The sequence below is a fragment of the Sorex araneus genome, chromosome 3 (assembly GCF_027595985.1).
Source record: "Sorex araneus isolate mSorAra2 chromosome 3, mSorAra2.pri, whole genome shotgun sequence".
NCBI lineage: Eukaryota > Metazoa > Chordata > Mammalia > Eulipotyphla > Soricidae > Sorex > Sorex araneus.
In genome coordinates this window covers 137,362,828-137,385,619 of record NC_073304.1, presented here as the reverse complement: position 1 = coordinate 137,385,619, position 22,792 = coordinate 137,362,828, and the positions used below count along the sequence as shown (strand labels likewise).

The 22,792-nt window shown below is 39.3% G+C and overlaps 1 protein-coding gene and 1 non-coding gene across 3 annotated transcripts in view; one reads left to right on the top strand and one right to left on the bottom strand.

Annotated features, from left to right (window-relative positions):
• KIF16B (kinesin family member 16B) overlaps positions 1 to 22,792 on the top strand; it is a 324,792-nt gene that overhangs the window by 45,833 nt on the left and 256,167 nt on the right. For both annotated transcript variants that reach the window (XM_004610913.3, XM_055133099.1), the window contains exons 4-10: positions 3,500 to 3,616; positions 5,995 to 6,092; positions 8,331 to 8,440; positions 13,446 to 13,588; positions 15,257 to 15,425; positions 15,593 to 15,724; positions 17,951 to 18,126. In XM_004610913.3, the coding sequence (XP_004610970.2) occupies positions 3,500 to 3,616; positions 5,995 to 6,092; positions 8,331 to 8,440; positions 13,446 to 13,588; positions 15,257 to 15,425; positions 15,593 to 15,724; positions 17,951 to 18,126 (945 nt within the window). The remainder of the gene's footprint in view (positions 1 to 3,499; positions 3,617 to 5,994; positions 6,093 to 8,330; positions 8,441 to 13,445; positions 13,589 to 15,256; positions 15,426 to 15,592; positions 15,725 to 17,950; positions 18,127 to 22,792) is intronic.
• LOC129403861 (U6 spliceosomal RNA) lies at positions 17,340 to 17,446 on the bottom strand. Its single transcript, XR_008629519.1, has one exon. It is a non-coding gene; the product is annotated as a U6 spliceosomal RNA (small nuclear RNA).

Sequence of the window (22,792 nt, the reverse complement as noted above, 5' to 3'; positions counted from 1 at the left end):
CTTTCATGTTGTGCAGCATCTATTCTCAGATGCTTTGACTTCTTTGACTTGTATCAATAACCTGAGATTGTTTTAGAAATTACGAAATGAAAGAAGCCTGGAGACAGGTTAGCACACAGTACTAGAAAGTTCTACCTTCTAGTGCATAGACAAAATTCAGAAGATTTTTAAGAACACTGTTAAAAGAGAAGGTAATCTTCTGTCATCTCAGATTTTCCTTTTCTTCCCTTCTTATTGGTTTTGGGGCCACACCTGGCAGTGCTGAGGGCTGAATCCTGGCTTTGTTCTCAGGAATCACTTCTAGTGGGACTCAGGGACCCCTTTGTGGTGGCAGGTATTGCACTGTGGTTGGTCACTTGCAGGGCAAGCTCCTTACTCTGTCCTACCATCTGATGCCAACTCTTCTCTAGCTTAGTAGTAAATCATTACAAAAGTGGCTCTAGCTTCCAGTATTCACATGATTTCATATTTTTCATGCTGCTATTGCTGGCAGAGGAATTGAGCTGAGTCTCCCTGACCAAGGGCAAGCCGCAGACTGAGCATGACCTTGGCTCTCCTTGTTCCTTTCTGCAAATCATTTGAATGTAAAGGCATCTTGAGAAAAATACATCATGATTCTTTCTGGGGTTCGTTTCTCTTGTTAAACAAATACTAAGAAGGTGGACCATTACATTTCTTCCTTCCACATTAATTTCATAATTGGAAAATACCAGTGAGCAGTTTAAGTCCACACTCGTGGAAGTAAAAGGCCATTTAATAAGGTCCAATTTTCTTAATGGTTCTTTAAAGCTCCAAGGGGAAACTTTCATCTCACACAACCTGTTCCTTAATTCCACTCTGGAGGAACTTGAAACCTAAAAATCCCCCAGTTGACGGGCCAGAATAGACTCTTGTTTGCATAGTGCCCTCTGGTGGGCAGTTTTCGTCACGGGCGGCCCTGGGCAGCCTTGGATGACCCTGGAAAGCCTTCACAGCCCTTGCTCACTAGCGGCAAGGCGATTCTGGGTGCAAGGCCAGGTGAAGAGCTGGGTGGGTGAGACCAGGTTTTCCAATTCATAGAGAGGCCCTTTCTTCCCCCCCTGGTTTGGAAGGGGGTGGGGGAAGGATAAAATCAAGTCCTTTGTGGAGGCTGCGGTGAACCGTGGTGGTGTCGCAGCATGCACGGCTGCTCTGGGTTACGTGCCGACTCCCAGTGTACTTGGAGCCTTTTCTGCACTCCCACACCTGCATTTCCTAGACTCGTCTTATAGTCATGTCCCTCAGCACCAGACCCCTGGCCACCCCTCTCCCAGCCCAGGAGCCAGAGAAAACTCCTGCAGCCTCAGCTCTCTGGAAAATAAAATGAGAGTAAAATGGTGGGTTTAGGTCTTTTTTTTTTTTTTCTTTTTGGGTCACACCCAGCGTTGCACAGCGCTGCACTGGCTCTGCACTCAGGAATTACTCCTGGCAGTGTTCGGGAGACCATATGGGATGCTAGGACTCAAACCCGGGTCAGCTGAGTGCAAGGCAAACACCCTACCCACTGTGCTGTCGCTCCAGCCCATGGTAGGTTTAGGTCTTAACCACAGTGAAGGATGGTCACATTGAACACATGGGGGCTTAGCTGAAGTTTGGTCATGTTCATGAGATTATTTTAGCCCTCGATGAAACTGGGAGAGAAGATTGTTCTATTCTTGGAGAAGTTAGTTAATGGAAGCTTCTCTTCCTATGCATTTACACATAATGCATAGAATTGGAGAAGGATGTAGAGTTTCCCTTTATATTTACATACATGGTGGTGAAAACCAACCCAAGAGGGGTATTCTGGACCCTGAGGCTGTGTGGGACTCCTGGTTCTTTCTAGACATCTGTTGGGGGCGGTTCTTCCAGATGGGATTAAGGGCCATGTAGTGATGTCATGGAAGTCAGGTGAGGACGCATAGTCACCAAGACTTTAGGTCCCATATGTTGGGCCCAGAGAAGCCTCGGTGTGTATTCCCACAGACCTGCCCTCTTCTTTTTGGTGGCACTGCACATCTTGTTGGATTTTGTGGAAGTAGTATACTCAAAGACATGGAAGAGCATAGACAGTGCCTCATGGTATTATTGAGACCTGCTGTTATTATTGAAAGTTGGGGAAGTTACCAGACTCTGAAGAAAAAGTTAGAAAATAGCAGGGCCTGAAGTGGATAAACAATAATCCAGTGAATGAATGAGAACTCCCATTTGTAAGAGTGACTTGATTCAAATCAGAGTTAGTAAGCTTAGGCCGAGGAGACAGGAAACAAAGCCCAAACAAGCTGGTGGGAAAATGGTAACCTAAGGCGCACTGACATCTAGTTGGATGTATTTTGATCTCCTCCTTATGTGACAGGCAGTGTTATAGGCATGGAAGGTTTGTGGAGCTGGGGACAAAGTGGCTAGTGCTTTTCAGCTCTATCCCTCTGTCCAAGGGAGGAGTGTTAGGCTAGAGGGTCTAGATGTCTGTAGGGGAGATAAAAATGTCAAGTTTTGGCTAAGCTGGGATCACTCAATCACAAGCACTGAACACTTCTTTGTGTTGAGGAGGCTCACCTCGCTTAGAATGTGGTGACTCGGCAATGCAGGTGCCTCACTTTTTTGTGTGTTTGCCTAATAAATCAATTGCCTCTCTTTGATATTTCTTCGGCTACTGATGGGGGCATTTATGTGTCTTTGTGAGGAAGCAATAGGAAGGCAAGTGCATTAAGTTGGGATGTTTTGGGTGCTCCCTGTCCAGCTCAGTAGAACTGGGATGACTACGCAGTTTCAGTTACCTCATTTAGCTCAGGGGTCTAGGGAAAGTATTTATCTGTTTATGGGCGAAACAGTCCCATTGGCATTATGGGGTACAATTGACAAGGATTCTTAGATCACTGGAGGTACAATTTTAGGACGTACTCCCTTTACATACAGATCATTTCCTTGCCCTCTCCGTCTTGGATTGATAGGTAAATAGGAAAAAAATGCCTGGATTCTGACATGAAGAAGCTCAACCACCCGAGCTTTATCTAAACTCATTAATGTCTAGGAGTTTATTTGGATAAAGAGATAGACTCACTAGGGTATTGGTTTAGCAAGTTTGAGCAGTGGCTCTGGCTGCTATAACCTCCAGATTTTGAATGTTTAGTTTTTGGAAATTCAGATAAAATGATTTACTTTATAAATTTTTCTTGTTGTGAAAGAGCAGTTTGTTTGAAAATCATCACCTTTCTTTCAAAGCCACCTTGAATTGTCACTTTTCCTTGTTTACTTTATGTATATCAGGAATTTTTGATTCAGTAGGGGTAAGGATGGGCTTACTCTTGCTTACTCGGACAGCTTCCTTTAGCTTAAACCTGGGGGTATGTTCATGTTCTGGGGTTAACAGTTCTTCAGCAATTGTTTATGATGTGTAATTTTTGAGATGAAAGTAATGTTAAAGAAGAATATTGTCAACATAGAACCTGCTTTTTAAACGATCCATGGTAATTGTATCTTGTGTGTATGTGTTTTCTTTTAGGTTTTCAAAACCCTCGGCACAGATGTCGTGAAGTCTGCATTTGAAGGTTATAATGCTTGTGTCTTTGCATATGGGCAAACTGGATCGGGAAAGTCATACACTATGATGGGAAATTCTGTACGTTGTTTACACTGTGTGGGGAAATTTCTCATCTCTTTTTGGACTGATAAAATTATCTCTTTTCTTTAGTTGGTCTGTATTAACTTGATTTCTATGTCCTAATCATTCTATAGCGATAGCATACAACTCAGTAATAAGTTGGACTAAATTTCCTCTGAGAGAGTTTGAATTTGAAGTAGTTTTACATTTATAAGCATGAATAATAGATACAAGTCTCAGTTCATTTTCCATTTTTAAAGGTTTTATAATCTTATCAGAAAAGTATGTTGGACTCACCAGTAATTTATTCCTCTTTACTGCCAACACAACAGTTTGAATAAATTACAGAAGTCTTCCTTTTTAAAGTTGTTCAAAATCTTTTTGCCAAGGAAAGTGTAACAGTGCATCTAACTCTTTATTGGAAAAGAGTGCCTAAATCGAGCAAATACATAATAGTATATTATAGTTTTAAGTAAGTAGATAGTTAAGTAGTAAATATAGTTTTGATAAAACCATTAGTTAATTTTAGAGTATCTAGAGTCTATATAGGTATACAATAATGTGGTGACAGGCATTAAAGTTTCTCATAATATGAAGGAATAAAAATTTTGATGTTATTGCAGGAATTTATTTTCAGCTCTAGATAGCATGTGTGTTGACATTTCTTAGGCCTTGGTGAAAATTCTCAGGCCTGTGGCATGTTTTAGATTTGAACACTGGCAGAACATCCCAGGCTTCCTACTGGCAGGCATGGTGGCGCCCTCGATGCTAAACATACAGTAACTCATGGAAGTAGTAGTGTATTAAAGGAGAGAGGGCAGATTTTTCCAGATGAGTTTTTCAGTGCAAGGATCCTGGCCTTTTACATGTAGGCATTCCCTTTACATGCAAAGTTGCTAAACGCTGTGATTCCTCAATAGTGATAGGAGATGAACAGTTAATTCCTAATTTCCCATTTTCTTTGGTAACTACATTTTTTTTTTACTTTCCTACTGTACCTTTAAAATAAGATTTCTTAAAAATGAAATATGTATTATGTTGACCTCCCTAGTAGTTTTTTTATTTTTTGGGGTGTGTGTTAACGTTTCTAAAACAATCGTCAATTACAATTGTTTTCTTTGACCTCAGAGCTGAGTACTGTTTTGATAACTTTTTCCTTTATTTGTGAAGTAAGAAGAAAAATTTGCTGAAAGTCTTTTTCCTTGATAATAATGGACACTGATCACTGATTTAATAATACAAGGAGAACATTCTCTTTAATCTGTGATGAAACCACTTTTTTTTTTTTTTTTTTTTTTTTAGTTTTCAGTTGGAGGAGGGTTGGGGAGAGGCCTGGAGGACTTTAGAAGGAAATATTGAAGCTCTGAAGCTTCGGTTTCCCAACAGCATTTTGCCCTTCATACACTCTTCTGAGGTTCATGAACTTGTTTGTTCTGGCTAGAATAGCAATGTTGCTGATTATGCCTGTACTGCATGCAGTGTACTAAAATATCAGTCTAGGGACTGGGGAGATAGAGCTTTAAAGTGCCGGGGAGGGGCCAGAGAGATAGTACAGTGGGTAGGTGCTTGCTTTGCACACTGTGGATCCGGGTGGATTCCTGGCACCCGATGTAGTTCCCCAGCCCAGCAGAGCATAGAGCCAGTGCTCATCCCTGAGCACTCTCGGGTATGCCCAATCTCCGCCCCCCCAACAAAAACAATCCAAAGAAAGGGCTGGGAGCCTATTTTGCATGCCCACGTTCCATCCCTAGCATGTCATAGTCCCCCAACTGCCAGGAGTAACCCCAGCACCACAAGGTGTGGCCCCTCAAACAATTAAGAAATTAAGAAATATATTAATTCTTAAGAAAATAAATTAAGAAATAAAAACAGCCAGCTCTCCACTATCCCCTACAGTGGAGTTCGTGCATCAAATGAAGGGTATTCTCGGTGTTTCAATTATCCTAATTGTCATCAGGATAATTATTAGCTACTTTGAAGACATTAAAATTTTGTTAGTTTTCTTCTTCTATCCATTGTATTTTTCATGCTCTGGCTCCTTGGCCAGGTCAGGTTTTCAACACAATTCCTCAGCTGTCGACTGTCTTCTTTGAAAGCTAGAAAATAGATCACCTGTGTATGCAAGCCTTTTGATTTGACTGATTAACCGTATACTGATGAGCATATATTGCCAGAGTCCCAGCATGAAAGAATCAGAAAGCTTAGTCTTCTAACTCTTGGGAGTAGGGGGCAGTGTGGGAGAAGGTGGCTGGGCTGGGTAAGGGGCCCTGGAGTGGGAGAGCTGGAGCAGGCATGCGGGCCTCTTGAATTGAAGTCCACTCCAGCAAACTGCAAATTCTGTCTTCAGTTGCTTTTATTTCAAGTGACAGCCATGGCTCTCCTCCTTCCCACTGCAGGGGGATTCTGGCTTAATACCTCGGATCTGTGAAGGGCTCTTCAGTCAGATAAATGAAACCACCAGATGGGACGAAGCATCTTTCCGAACTGAAGTCAGGTAGGGCCTGTGACCTGCGTGTGAGCTTGGCTGGCACTTGCTTTCAGCTCAAAGAGTGGATGAAGCCTCGTGACTCCTAAAGGGAGAGTCGGCGCCACCCCACCTGCACCCTCCCCGCCCCTTATCACGTAGTCGTCCGAAGGAGAGCCCGAAATGCGTATGTTTCAGTGACTTTCATGGGATAAAATGTGGATGTGGATTTGGAGGGTTTATCAAAACATTTCCCTTTGGTCAGAAACTTTTAACATGGGATATGAATCTTCAATGGAGTGAACTTTTGACTTAAAAGTGATTATCCAATTCTAGCTGAAAAAGGTTTTTATTTATTATATTGGTAAGTTCACTGGTCAATCTGCTCTTTAAATGCATTTGAATAGTTGATGATTTTCTACCTTCAAATTAAGCCTGTGAAAGGGATACATCTCTCTATTGGTTTTGTGCACAATGCTGATTCTTTCTTTCTTCTTTTTTTTTTTTTGAGTGAGCACCTTTTTATTAATTTATTTAATTTTTTAAAATTTATTTAATTTTTTAAAAAAATTTAAAATTTTATTGAATCACCATGAGATAGTTAAAAGCTTTCATGTTTGGGTTACAATCACACAATGATCAAACACCCATCCCTCCACCAGTGCACATTCCCTACCACCAATATCCCGGGTATACCCCCTTTTTCCCACCCTCCCCCTACTTCTATGGCAGACAATATTCCCCATACTCTCTCTCTACTTTTGGGCATTATGGCTTTCAACACAGACACTGAGTGGTTATCATGTTTGGCCCATTATCTACTTTTGGCACGCATCTCCCATCCCAACTGGTTCCTCCAGCCATCATTTTCTTAGTGATCCCTTCTCTATTCCATCTGCCTTCTCCCCTCTGCTCATGAGGCAGGCTTACAGCTATGGGGCAATCCTCCTGGCCTTTGTATCTGCTGTTCTTGGGTGTCAGCCTCATGTGATGTTATTCTATACACCACAAATGAGTGCAGTCCCTCTATGTCTGTCCTTCTCTTTCTGACTCATTTCACTTAGCATGATACTCTCCATGTTTATCCATTTATAAGCAAATTTCATGACTTCATCTCTCCTAACAGCTGCATAGTATTACATTGTGTAGATTTACCAAAGTTTCTTTAACCAGTCATCTGTTTTAGGGCACTCGGGTTGTTTCCGTATTTTGGGTATTGTGAACAGTGCTGCAATGAATATATAGGTACAGATGTCATTTCTACTGTGTCTTTTGCATCCTTGGGATATATTCCCAGAAGTGGTATTGTGGGGTCATATGGAAGCTCAGTTTCTAGTTTTTGAAGGACTGTCCATATAGTTTTCCAGAAAGGCTGGACCAGTCGGCATTCCTACCAACAGTGAAAGAGCATCCCTTTTCCCCCACATCCACGCCAACACTAGTTGCTTTTGTTGTTTTGAATAAGTGCCAGTCTCTGTAGTGTGAGATGATATCTCATTGTTGTTTTGATTTACATCTCCCTGATGACTAGCGATGTGGTACATTTTTTCATATGCCTTTTGGCCATTTGTGTTTCTTTTTTGAGGAAACTTCTGTTCATTTCTTCTCTCCATTTTTTGATGGGGTTAGAGATTTTTTCTTATACAATTCTAAAAGTGTCTTGTATATCCTGGATATTAATTCCTTATCAGATGGGTATTGGGTAAATATTCTTTCCCATTCTGTGGGCTCTTTCTGTATTTTGGTCACTGTTTCTTTTGAAGTGCAGAAGCTTCTTAGTTTGATGTAGTCCCATTTGTTTATGTTTGCTTCCCCTTGCTTACTCAGTGTTGTTTTGTACTTAAAAATGCTTTTAGCTTCAATGTCATGGAGAGTTCTGCCTACACAATGCTGATTCTTCTGGATGCTAGACTTCTACCATGAGACTTTGGGTGAATTGTTTATCAGGGAATCTCAAGCTTTTTCTTTTCCCTTGTGACTTTTTTTTGTCTGATACATTTTTTATGGGACTCCAGGCATATATGTTTATAAAATAGCTGTACACACTCAACATTTACTGTTGGTAAATAATAAAGAAACTGTTTTAAAACAGTCTTAATATTTGGTTATGTTACCCCATATTTGTTCCAGACCTGTAGTAAAACTGGGGTTTCATCATAAACCTTCTTTGTCTACTCTGTAAAAAAGGAGGAAAATAGCTGCTGCTGTTACTATTGTTGCCCTAGTCAAATAAATTTTTCTGACTTCAGTTTTATTTAATGTTTTCAGCTACTTAGAAATTTATAATGAACGTGTCCGAGATTTACTTAGACGGAAGTCATCAAAAACCTTCAATTTAAGAGTTCGTGAGCATCCAAAAGAAGGTCCTTATGTTGAAGGTAAGAGAGAATATTTCACAGTCCTGCTTTTTCTGGGTATTTGTAAAAGACTATTAGTTTCAAAGAAAAATATGACTATAGTTCTCAGATTTTTTTGGGCATTTTTAGTTTTGCATTTGATTATTGTGAGACTGTCTTGCTGTCATTACATGATGTTTATTGAGCTTTTTGCATTTTTATTTTTTTAGTTGCAATTTTGGTTTTGGGGAGTGAACCTAGAAACTTTAACTTATTGTTTAATCAATTATTTAAGGAATTCGTATTTCACTGGGTAGTCATTGATTATGTAGGACTTGGTCAATCGATTTTCTTTAGAATTCTGGAACTTTGTTGTGCTTGTTCCCAGGTAAGAGTCCTACAGGCTGTCTGTTTAAACGGCGTCACAGCTCTGCTGGGTACTTTCACTGTCCCTAGTGGTAATGTTTCATCATAAGGCAGGTTCTAAGGTCTCTTACCAGTAGAGATTGGTTAGCGTTATCTGAACTATGGTTCTTGGTATATATGGGGTGTTTTACTTGTTCCATCAAATGTGAGGAATATTACTGTAGTATCAGGTAAAACATTCACCTTGCTAATTATTTAAAATAGAGTGGATTTAAGGCTGTCCTTATAATAAAGCTATTCTTACTGTGCATAAGGCAGTTGAGTAATGCTTGGCTGACAGGAGTCATACACAGAGACATACTTTCATGTACATGATGTCATTTATGTGTGTCTCACTGGAAGCCAGGCTGAGAATTGGTTCCTGTGTTTAAAGATTTTCTTTTCTGGTTACCTTTTTAAAAAAAAATCTAGAGATAATCAAGTGTGCCAATAAGGATCTATTTGCATTTTAGTTAATTTCTAACTAAAATTCTGCCCTTTTTAGCCAAAAAAGGTATATATATTATATAAATGTATATTTTATATATATAATATATATATACAGACACACACACACACACATGGGCTGGAGCGATAGCACAGCGGTAGCGTGTTCACCCACTCGGAGAGCCCAGCAAGCTACCGAGAGTATCGCGCCCACAAGGTAGGCCTAGCAAGCTACCCATGGAGTATTGGATATGCCAAAAACAGTAACAATAAGTCTCACAAATGAGAGACATTACTGATGCCACCCACTCGAACAAATCGATGAGCAACAGGATGACAGTGATATTATATATATATATATATATATATATATATAGTAGTATGAAATAGCTAATATTGCCTAAAGTTTTTAGCCTAATTACCTTTCCTTTGTCCTTTATTACATGCAATTAGTTTATTTTTTCTTTTTCTTTTTAAAAAATACTATAACACTTTGTTTACCAAATTGTTCATAATTAGGCATTAAATGTTTCATCATCAGCCCATGACCAATCCCACCACCAGTGTGCCCTGCCCTCCACCAGTGTCCCCAGTTTCCCACCCACCATCCTAGTCTGCCCCCTTGCAGGACAAATAAATTTGCTTTATATTGTTTGTTATGACATAGAGGCAAATGAATTATCAAAGCATAGGTCAGTAAGAGTTTGTGATAATTGTCTTATCTCCCTGTGATGTTATTAAAGTCATCACCTGTGAGGGTCTGCTATGCTGATTCGCGCTGGTTGAGCCTGTTGTGTTACAGTTCTAGGCTCACCGAGCTTGGTGGTCTTCCATGGTTTGCTGGATCCTACTGGGCTGAGAGTACTGTGAAATTTTGAGGTGTCAAATGGCCACATATACAGCCACACTGTCCAGGAGCTGTAAATCTGAAACAATTTGGTGGTGCGGCAGTTTGACGAGGTTCAGTCTATGAAGCTGGGCCATTTCTGTGTGACAGGTGTCAGGTGTGGCCACAGGCTGCTGTGCCTTTAGGCAGAAAGGAGAATCTCTGGACACCCTCCCCATTCCGTCTCTTTCTCTTTGTCTTACCAGATGTTAACATGTATTATAAAGTTTCTTTATGGGTAAAGGGACTAATAAAACAGGGTAAAATGTCCAGTGTATGATCTAGATACCTATTAAGGCCTGTGTAATCACCAGACAGCTAGGAATATGCCGAGGCGCTCTCTCATCACCTGTGTTCAGTGGTCTTGGGCCACTTCCCCACCCAGGACAGCCAATGTCATGAGCAGATGGAGGAGGAAATGAGGGCCAGGCTGGTTGGTGATCAGTTGCCGTATATTCCGTTCTCCCCACATGCCTGTTCCAGTCTCACTAGCTCCCCATTCCAGTCTCACACTGCCCCTCATTCCTGTTTCCTGTCTCTCCTGCTCATCTCTCCGCACTCCATCTTGCAGCCTGGTCTCTCTCATCTCTCCCCAACTCCTGCATTGAGGGTAGCCACCTCCCCCTTCAGGAAGCACAATCAACATATGAAAGCCCTTCTTCCACTCAAGGGCAAAATAACACTTAGGGGTGTTTCTCCTCTCCTTAGTCCAATAACTTAATTAACATCTTAATTCTACTTCTTGATATTAGTTATTTTGTATGGACACAGTAGCACTATAGCACTGTCATCCTGTTGTTCATGATTTGCTCAAGCGAGCACCAGTAATGTCTCCATTATGAGACTTGTTGTTACTGTTTTTGGCATATTGAATATGCTACAGGGAGTTTCCCAGGCTCTGCTGTGTGGGCGGGATACTCTCGGTAGCTTGCCGGGATCTCCGAGAGGGATGGAAGAATTGAATCCAGGTCGGCTGTGTGCAGGGCAAATGCCCTACCCACTGTGTTATCACTTCAGTCTATGGACACAGTAAGAGATACATTAAACTTGTAGGGTGGCTTTCCTGGGGACATCTTGCTATAGATCTCAGACTATGGTGCTCAGGCCAGATTCATCTTTCCTAACCCTAGCAGCATCCTAATCTAGTTGTTACTCTTTGGATCATGACAGAATTTGTCCATGACCATGGTCTTAACTTATAGTTAAGAATTATGGCGCTTTGTCCTGACCCATTTTGATGCCTGGATAGTTCACAGCTTGCCCTGGGTCCGTCCAGTCACTTGTCAGGACCCTGCTTCCTGGGATTTTAGGAAGTAAGGGCAGCTGAGGCTTAATTTGAGAGAACAAATACCCAGGAGTGAATATCATTCGGAGTCAATTAACTCCCAAGTTACAAAAGCATAGCATTAACTATCTTACTGTGTCTATACAAAAAGGACTTTGCTTTGAATTTATGCAAAGGACTTAAGGAGAAGAGAAAAGCAATATTTACAGGTTAACAGAGTCTGATTAGGAGATCAAGGTGATTGACTAGTTGGGGAAGTAGAACACAATGAAAGAGGTTACAAGTAAACACAGAGTAATGGGAGCACTGTGATGGGAGTGGCCCAATAAACCTAAGCTCCCTGTGGCAAGGCAGAAAGGACAAACCAATGTTATCCTATAAAGCATGTTTTCTTATAAATATACTGCTCAAATATTGGGGATATTTGAGCTGCGTTGGAGAAAAAGTAAATTAGTAGCCCAGTGAATACACAAGAATAAGTGACAAGTGGATTAAATACTTAGATGTAAAAAGTGGCATAATAAAGTGATTGCAAGAAACCTTGGGTTAATATTTTCAAGAAAAAAAGAGAGCTTTTGAGAACTTATCTTGAAATCCAGAAACCATGAAATAAAGTATGTCAAATTTAAAGTGTTTTTAAAAATAAAGCTTTATACTTGGCAGAAACATCATAAACAAAGTAAAAAGACAACTTACAATATGGGGAAAATTTTTTTCTATTTGTATTTCAGACCAAGGAGATGGGGAAATATTTTTCTATTTGTGTTTCAGACAAAGGACCAATTTTACTGATAAATTAAAAGCTGCTATAAATCAATAAGGACATAGCCAGCAACCAGCCTGAAAAATAAAAGGATGTGAATAATCGTTCACATACATGATAGTAGAGATGCTTTTTTAAATGGAGGAAAGAATACTCAACCTCACTCATAATTAGAGAAAAACAAAATAAAAATACTTTTGATAACAATTTTTTCCTATTCCTGACAGATGTAAGGCAATAGTATAAGACAGTGTAGAGACCACATAATCTACACATTGCTACTACTGCTTGTAAATTGCCTTCTAGAGGGGAATTTTTCATTATCCATCAAAATTTCCAGTGTGTTTTGATCTAACAATTCCACTGCTTAAGAATGTATTCTGAAACAGTAGTCATATACATCTGAAAAGATCCACGTTCATGGTATTCATAGCAGCATCGTTATAATTGGAAAGAAACTATAAGCAACTTCTATAGTTTCAATAGATGACTGATAAATTGGTTATGATCCATGCATTCACTTCAGTGCACCTTAGACATAAAAATGAGCAAGAAATTGTCTAATCAGTATAGCATATTCTTCAATATATTCCCTAGAAATAAAGCAGACCACAAGATACTGGTATGGTTTGCTGCACTTAAATGAGAAGGGAAAACTGTCTATGGATGTTTTAGAAGGGTGTGGAGAAACAAACCCTTCAGTATAATTCTGATCTTTGGCTGAAACTGAACCAGGCTGGCAGGAAGGACAGGAGGAGACTTCTTCCACAGTATTTCTTTTGTAGCTGTAGACTTTGGAACTATATGAATGTGCTCTCCGATAACCCCTCCAAATGAGTTAACATTTTAAAACAGCATTTAAAAAGTGCTTTTAGATTTGTCATGAAGATAGAGGTTGTATTTCCCTTCCAAGTGTTCTGACCAATGCAAACCATCCAAATATGGATGATGAAAGTGAACTTTTGTTCTAAATCACCCCGTGTGGTAGGTGCATTCCCAGACCTGTGGCTTATGCTGAGTGGGGCAGATGACCTCTGTCCACCACCGGAGTTCACCTCGAAGCTGCAGGATGGGAGGCAGGGCAGGAAGCCCAGTCCTGAGCCTGCCTTACAAATGCCCACTTGCGGCCATAAGTAAGATCTTAGTTGATGGATCTGTAGAGTCACATATTATTTCAAAGCTAAATTTTATACTCTATTATATTAGGGAAATTTCTTTGCTTCCTTTTTTCTCTCCCTTCTCCCCACCTCCCCCACCCTAGACTTATCCAAACATTTAGTACAAAATTATGGTGATGTTGAAGAACTTATGGACGCAGGAAATATCAATCGTACCACAGCAGCAACTGGGATGAATGATGTTAGCAGCAGGTCGCATGCCATCTTCACCATCAAGTTCACTCAGGTAAGGGCAGCTGCGGGCAGGCTGGCTCCACCCGTCAGGTCTTTGAGCACTGATTAGGGCCAGTTGAGTGCCCATCACTGTTACACCAGGAGAAGCAGCAGGCAAAGGTGACAGACTGTCATTTTCTAGGTTACATGTGTGCTGTGTGGTGACAGCTACAGTAATTTGAAATGCCCTAATGTGTACCCTTAAGAAATATTGAGTAGGGGACTGGAGCGATAGCACAGAAGGTAGGGCATTTGCCTTGCACGTGGCCGACCTGGGTTTGATTCCTAGCACCCCATAGGGTCCTCTGAGCACCGCTAGGGGTAATTTCTGAGTGCAGAGCCAGGAATAACCCCTGTGCATTGCTGGGTGTGACCCAAAAAGGAAAAAAAGAAAAAGAAATATTGAGTAGGATTCCACCCTGTTCCAAACATTTGACAGGACACACACACACACAAAAAAAATAAGAAAGGAAAAGAAAAAGTGAAGCAAACTCTTCAAACTTCACTTGCTTTATATTTAATTTAATTAAATGAAAATTTTCACTGTTGCAAGCTCTGTGGGAGATAATGGGTAGTTAGACCAGCTGGAGTCCAAGGTGAGTAACTCATCATAGTACATTATCACTCTATGGAACTCATCTCACAATGTTGATTATGATTATTAAACTAATATTAAAGGAAAATGAACATTGTTAAGCACTAAGTATTCATTTTGACTAAGAGGTGACCAACACTTGAAAATGTGTGGAAATTATGATGGACATATATTTTCACACTTAGGCAATTAGAACAGGTAAAGGCAAAAAATGTTACACATTTGTTAGTAGTTTGGGGCTATCTTTGCCTGTGTTAATTGCTCAGATACAAATCAGATACAGAAAGATAACATTTTATTAATAAGGGGGCAAAGTGCAAAGGAAAAGAAACATTCTCTAAGTTCTTCTAAAGTTAACCAGATAAACTCAATTAAATTTTGATAAATTCTTCTGATAAATTCTCTGCATTTTGTGGTTCTAATAAACCTTTACTTTTGATTTGCATTATGCTTAGTGTTATTTAGAATATGGCCACGCCAGGTTTCAAGGATGTTAACATTTCTTTCAGAATAAGGTAATTGTTTATGACATTTTGGTTCAAACTAAAACAGGTTAAAAGTTTCCTACCTTAAAAAAGTAAAATTTGGGTAGAATTCAGAAACAAGGGATGTAGTATTCATAAGATACTTGTTTTCAAAAATAATTTGTGAAACAAATGTCTTCATATCCAATAGTGGTCAAATGATCTTTTGTGTAATTTTCTACATTTATCATAGTTTGAAGATCTTTTTTACTTGAAATGTTGAAATTCTGGAGGAGAGCAAAGCTTATTAGTTTACTTTTTTTTTTTTCATTGAGTGCCTCTCAGTCAAAGGTTTTCTATTTGCCAGTCACACAGTAATCTTTCTGTGGAGATTGGGTAAATGATTTCAGTATTGGAATAATTTTTCAGGAAAATTAAGAATCTCATATGATGAACTTTTGTTGTGTTAGATTGAATTTTGGAAATTTTTATAATCAGTAGAAAGTCAATGACATAACAGAATTTAAAAAAGAATTACTGTCAGATCACAGTGGAGTAGAAAATAATTGGAACTTGTGTCATAACTGTAGTTCTTCATTTTGGCTTTTATATTTCACCGCAGGCCAAATTTGATTCTGAAATGCCGTGCGAGACCGTGAGTAAGATCCACTTAGTGGATCTGGCTGGAAGTGAGCGTGCGGATGCCACTGGTGCCACTGGGGTTAGACTCAAGGAAGGGGGCAATATTAATAAGTCCCTTGTGACTCTGGGAAATGTCATTTCTGCCTTAGGTAGGTTTGTACTTTTTTCCTTTGTTCTCAGATACTTTGTGTATTAGCATGAGACAATTTTGCTATGTTTGTGTTACCAACTGAAAATAAAAATAGCCTTGAGCAGTTTTGAAGTCAAATTAAAACAAACAAACAAACAATTGTCTTTTTTCTTCTACCCCCTACAGCTGATTTATCTCAGGATGCCGCGAACCCTCTTGTAAAGAAGAAGCAAGTTTTTGTGCCTTACAGGGATTCTGTTTTGACTTGGTTATTAAAAGATAGCCTTGGAGGAAACTCTAAAACTATCATGATTGCTAGTAAGATAAATGTTGATTTTTGTGGGAGGAGGGACCTGGGTTTGGACCGTTGTGGGCTGTGCTCCGGGCTTGCTCCTGGTCTGTGGTGCCCAGCACTCATTCCTGGTGGGGTTGGGGGACCCAAGGCCGTGCTGGGCCTGCTGGGCAAGCCCCTTAATCCCATACCGTCTAGCTCGCCCCAACAAGGCTGTTCTTTCCTTTAGCATAGGGTGTCATGTGAGTGAACTAGAAATATTTCAGTTTACAGTGACTCGCTAATCTGTTTAAACTGAAACAGTAGTTTTCTATTTTGTAGACAGTCTCTATAACCTAGTCTAGGCATTCTTAAACATTTTCCACTTACAGTCTTTTTTTAACCTAAGAAATTTTTCTATGATCCTATGTATTATAGGTGTCTATAAAATAGGTAGAGAAATAAGACTTTTAAAGATAGGAACTTATAGAGAAATTTTCTTTTTAACTAAAAAAACCTTAATTTTTAAATTACAAGGTAAATTTTTATTTTATTTTATTTTATTTTGGTGACACCATATTTAGTTATATGACCTCCATGGGGTGTTAGCCTACAATTTTAAGGAACTAGGGCTTAGTCTGTAGCATTATGTTTGTATCCCTGTTTCCATCCTTCTAGTTAACATACATTGGAGAACTTCCATGCCTTGGTCTTAGAAGCTAGGATCAATAAAGAGTGATTCTCAGTTTTTCTTTGCATAATGTATAGGCTAGAAACATTTTTTTTTTTGCTTCATGGGTCATACCTGGCAATGCACAGGGGTTACTCCTGGCTCTGCACTCAGGAATTACTCCTGGTGGTGCGCAGGGGACCATATGGAATGCTGGGAATCGAACCTGGGTCAGCTGTGTGCAAGGCAAATGCCCCACCCGCTGTGCTATTGCTCCAGCCCTGAAACTTTTAATTCTACTAACTCATAGTAGGAAATCATTATGGGAACATAAAGAAAAAAAAAATTCAAACTTATTTTTCTATTTTAAAGAATGAATGTGAAATTAAAAATTGCGAGAAAAAGGCAATAGCCATGATAAATATGTAACAGTAATAATATAACTGGCTTCTATATTATACTACTTAACTTAAATAGAACAAAGGGAAGACAGTTAGTGAGGACTCAGAACCTGTTTCACTTCTGCTGCTGTCCTCATCCTTTTCTCTCTCCAGAGTCTCTCCATTCCCCATCCCAGGCATTAGCTGAGGCGGCAAGGGATGTGCCTCCCGTGTGCAATTGCCAGGTCATCTCATTCTTGACACTTGTGGTTGGGTGAGGGTGCAGTAACCGAAGCTTTTCAAGAAAAAGAAATAACTGATCATTGAGTTTTATTTATTTCTATTTTCTTAAACTTTTTTTATTGATTTGGTTCTGTGATTTGTGATATTGTTAATGATGGTTACCCATGTATATAATTTGGACACTACACTATCACAATGTACCCACCTACCATCTCTCCTTTTCATCCCAACTTGCCCAATTCAGTTGTTTGGATCAGTTTTCTTGTATATTGCCTTTGACTTTTAGTTGCTTCTTTCCTGTGTATCATTTTTTCTTTTGACATTTTCCTAGTTAGGAACATTTAAATGTGCCAAAATAAAAACCCAATTAAAAATATGGAAACTTGAGGATTTTGCATTGTCATATTTGTTCAGGGACCCTGCTAATCTTCTCTGTATATTTCCTATTTTAGTATATGTGCTTCGTAAGCAAGCACTCCTAAATCTCTAAGTCCCATGAATGAGAGGGATCACTCTATACCTATTTCTTTCTTCTGATTTACTTCACTCAGCATGTTATCGTCTAGTTTCATCCCTGTCATGGCAAATTCATGTTATAACTGATGGCAGGCTTCTCCAGAGATTTAGGAAGTATTTTAATTTCTATTTAATATTGAGAATCACAAAGTAGTCTTGAAATCCTCTTATTATATTTCAACAGGGAGAACTCTCTAACTACAGTAGATATCTCATATCTCATTGGAGAGCTGGTTAGAGGCATATCGCTAGACTTGAGAAGAGCCAAATGGCTTTTAATTTCATATAGTGAGCATCCTTCCTATGGCTCTTAGATAATTTTTAATATTTATTATTGTGGCACATGAATATTTAGTCTATCCAGTGACCTTGGGGTTAATCTGACTTTTAAATCACAGACCAACTTTGTGTTAAATGAAACACGAGGTGTTGGATAAATTATTTTTTTGATTCATTCTTCACAGCCATTTCACCTGCTGATGTCAATTATGGAGAAACCCTAAGCACTCTTCGCTATGCAAATCGAGCCAAAAACATCATCAACAAGCCCACCATTAATGAGGATGCAAACGTCAAGCTTATCCGTGAGCTTCGAGCGGAAATAGCCAGACTGAAAATGCTGCTTGCTCAAGGGAATCAGGTTGGGTTTTGTGAGACTTACAGATAATTTTCTTTGAGTAATTGCATCTATTTCTATGTCTTAATGAGATAATTATCTCACTCATTGTATTGATCTGAATAAATAAGTGCTAAGCAAAGCTTTGAAGGAGTTAACCATTTCTCCTCGACATCACCTTCCCATTGGCCTTAGCATTCATTTTGTGCTTTGTATATAAGATTTTATCCACTAAACCTGAAGTGATTAACTAATAGTGATCAATTATGGATGGAAACTTAGCATGCAGTAGGATTAGCTACATGATCTCCGATAGTGGAAGGAAATTAAGTTGCTACGAGTAATATTTAAAATTCCACCCATGCATTTTATGACTTGGAAATGTATTTTTATCAGAATAGCAGATTGGTTTGAACACCTTTCTGAATCTCTATTTCATATTGATTATTTTAGAGGAGTAACTGGTGATTGTGACATGTGTAACATAGATGTGGCCTGACTAATATGGTGTCTCTGGGGCTTTACTTGATTGTTGAAATGCTTCACTTTCGGGATAAGAATTTGGGGATTCTAGTAAAAGAGGCTTATCCTTTTGTGCCTTTCATTTTTAATGTCCTTTTCAGTCTGCATTATGAACATACAAAGTTGTATTTTGTTGAGTATAAATACTGCTAAGAAGAAAGGTGTCCTTGAAAGAAAATATTTTAAAAATATTTGGGTTAGAGTCGGGTTCAAAATAAAGAGACCAGAGACCTAGTACAGAGCTTAAGGCTCTTGGCTAGCAAGTGGTCAGTCCAGGGTTCTGTCCCCAGCTCTGTATTGACTCCTCACTCCCTCTGAGTCCCTCCAAAAAAAAAAAAAAACAAATCCAAGCCCCCCCTCCAAAAAAAAAATCAAGCAAACTCTCAATACCCATAGAAAATGAAAACAGTTATACTTCCTCCTGTTTTAACCCATGCATGGATGCCTTACGTGTAGCATTTAAAAAATACTTTTAATTTCAGAATGCTTCTCGTGGGCAGTTTTCCATAAAGAAATATATTGCCCCTTTTCAGTAAAAGCTTTTTCAATAAAAGCCTTTCACATCCCATAAGTGGTTTAATCTATGAAAACATTGACAGGATAAAAGCTTACTGGATTTCCCACGTCCTGAAATATACACCTAACAGTGATTTTCCATAAGATGGTGGAAGTTGCAGAGGGGATTGCCACGCACATTTTACTTTCCTATATGTAAACAGATGATCTGTTAAAGGTTCAGCTGTGTGTGTCAGGTGGATGTTTAGTTTACGAGATGGTCCACAGTGGCCATTTGTTATTGAGATATTTTTCAGTGTTTTGTTTTTCACTTATTTATTTTAAGCTTTACTCAGGCAAAATAAATATTTACAGATAATTTGAGAGAATAACATTTAAGGATCATCAATACTGTTGTTTGTAAACTATTTAGAAAATTCTAAGTGTGGCTTCTTGCCTTTAGTTTTGTAATAAGTTATAATAATGAAGAAGAAAAAAGAGATACCACCTTTTAAAATTAAACTGAGGAAATCTTTTAAAAGAACCTGTAGAGACAGAAAACGTCAACAAGTTGTACTGGAAATGGTAGAAAGACAGTATAGGAGGTAAGGCACTGGCCTTGCATGTGGTCGAATCCAGTTTGACCCCTGGAACCTCATCTGCTACCCTGAGCACAGCCACTGCCAATTGTGGCCAAATGCCACCCACGTTAGAGGAATGTCTTTAGAGGTCTATGGTATACAAATTGCCTTGAAATTTATGGTCTTTGGTAATGTTCCTTTCATGATCAAAGAACACTGCTGTAATTAAAGTAATACTGGGACAGAGTGATGGTATAGCGGGTAAGGCCCTTCGGTGCATGCAGCAGACCTGGGTTTGATCCCTGACACCCCACATGGTCCCCGGAGCACTGCCAGGAGTAACTCCTGTGTGCAGACCCAGAAGTAATCCCTGAGCATTGCCAGGTTTGCTCCCCCTAACAACCTAACAATGCCTGCCCCCCCCCCTGAAAAGGAATATTGTTATTTAGTTTTGGGGGTAGCACTGTAGCACTGTCGTCCAGTTGTTCATCGATCTGCTCAAGTGGGCACCAGTAGCGTCTCCATTGTGAGACTTGTTACTGTTTTTGGCATATCGAATGTGTAAATGCCAATATATATCAAATACACATGGGTACCTTGCCAGGCTCTGCCATGTGGGCGGGATACTCTTGGTAGCTTGCTGGGCTCTCTGAGAGGGATCGGGCTCTCCTGGAAAATATAATTAAATCTGTTTTATTTAGAATGCATTCAAAATAAGATTTCCTGTTACAGTTAATGCATTATAATTAGTGTTCAATTTAAAATAATTTATCATACCACAAAGCTCTAAAATATTGTGAAGCAATACTTGTCATAAAATAAATTAACTTTGTCACATTCAGTAAAAAAATTAGGTGTTTTCAAGTGCCCATTAAAAATCTCAATATACATTTTTTTTATGAATTGCTCTATTCACATTATATTCTATTCTAAATATTTTTATGATTCTTTAGGGTTACTTCTTTATTGAGGTTATTAGTTCAACTAAATAAAAATCAACTCCTTTGAGTAGCTATACAAATTAATTTAATTGAAAATATCTTAGTTTTGTTATCTTTTATTTATTGATTTTATAATTTATTTTATATTGTCATTTAGGTTGCATGATTACAATAATGCATGGAGGATTACAATAATGCAATAATGGAGTGATAGCACAGCGGGTATGGTGTTTGCCTTGCACGTGGCTGACCTGGGTTTGCATTCCTCTGTCCCTCTCAGAGAGTCCGGCAAGCTACCAAGAGTATCTTGCCCGCATGGCAGAGCCTGGCAAGCTACCCACGGCATATTCGATATGCTAAAAACAGTAATAGCAATTTCACAATGGAGACGTTACTGGGGCCCGCTTGAGCAAATAGATGAGCAATGGGATGGCAGTGGTACAGTGGTACAGATTACAATAATGTTAACATTTGTGATATAGGATAAGTTACTGCAGTCTACCACCAAAGTGTCCAATACCCTTTGTACTGTCCCTATAGTTATATCAGATATTATTTGCAGTGGAGTTTGGTAGATCTTTATTTACCTGTGCTTTAAAATCACCACCAAAATGTGTGGTGGTCAGGAGGGCTAGGAAGGCACTTAGTATGTAGTATAGCACATTGCTCGTGATTATTTACTGAGCTGATGTGGTAGGAATGTTTCAGCTTTGACTATAGGTGAAAAAATCCCAACTGGAGTTTTCAAAAGTAGCTGTATAATAAAGGGGTTGCTACTAGTTGTTTTGAAAATCATTTCAAGGTGTTTTGAAGAAGCATGACTTTATCTCTCAAACTTATAAATAATGCAGTCACATAATACTAGTTGGCATTGTTTTTCTTAAATGAGAAATATTTGAGCCCCTTCTGTGAGCAAGGCAACATACAGGCACATTTATTCATTGTGTAATGTGTTCACAGGCTCAGTTTTCTCATTCATAAAGATGACTTACCTTTACAATTTGACTTTGTACAAGCTGTCTTATTTACTTCATCCCTGTAAACTGGAAGAAAGTTGGATGTTGGCTAAGAAACCAACATCTCCAATGAAAATGACCCGTAAGTGGTAAATCACACCTGGGTTAGTATGAACTGTATGCAGATGTCCATGAGGTTTCATTGCTCTGAGTTTCTCTGAGTGCAGTAACTATTGGAGAGTGCACCCGTTGGCATTGTTACATCAGTTGCTGGCTCTTGTTTCATGTGGGGTCTTGGCTTTGATGCCTAGTGAGCCTCGCACAGTCTCATGTGACTCTACCCTTTAAGAGGGCCAAAAGCAATACTGCTCCCACGCAGCTGTGAGGACAGCAGTGTAGACAGCAGTGCAGCAGTGGAGACCTTCCGCTCCCTGCCAGAAGCTCTGCTTTCTGCTGCATAGACAGATGCCAGGTGTGCGCTTGTTGGTCTGAACATTTAACTGAGCTTGATACTGACTCATGGGGCTTAGATTGACTCAGTAGAAACTGAAAAGTAAACAGTGACGAAAAACACAGCTTTTGGGGATGAAAACTTTGTAATTAAAAAAAATAGATGACTCCCATTTCCTTCTTTGAGGGACTGTATCCTGTTGCTGTAGCCACATGCACTGTAGGCACCTGCCTGGGGCTAGTCACTGTAGCAGTGCCAGCAAAGGACTGCATCTTGTTAATAGGAAAGTATCACTGTATCACTGTCATCCTGTTGTTCATCAGTTTACTTGAGCAGGCGCCAGTAATGTCTCCATTCTTCCCAGCCCTGACATTTTAGCAGCCTCTCCTCACTCGTCTTTCCCAACAATTGTAGGCTCTTTTAGGGTCAGGGGAATGAGACTGTTATTGTTACTGTATTTGGCATATCCAATATGCCATGGGGAGCTTGCCAGGGTCTGCATTGTGGGCAAGATATTCTTGGTAGCTTGCCAGGCTCTCTGAGAGGCATGTATATAAATACATATAACAGAAAATTATTGATATAGATTATGTAATTAGAAGTGTAACAGAATACTACTGTGAAATGAGGTTGGAAAGGTTTAAAAGAACTAAATGTCATTTTTTGTATTGAATTTCCCCCAAGGTACATTTTTGAATAAAAGAACAATATTGCAAATGAATATTAAAATCACACAAATTTGTA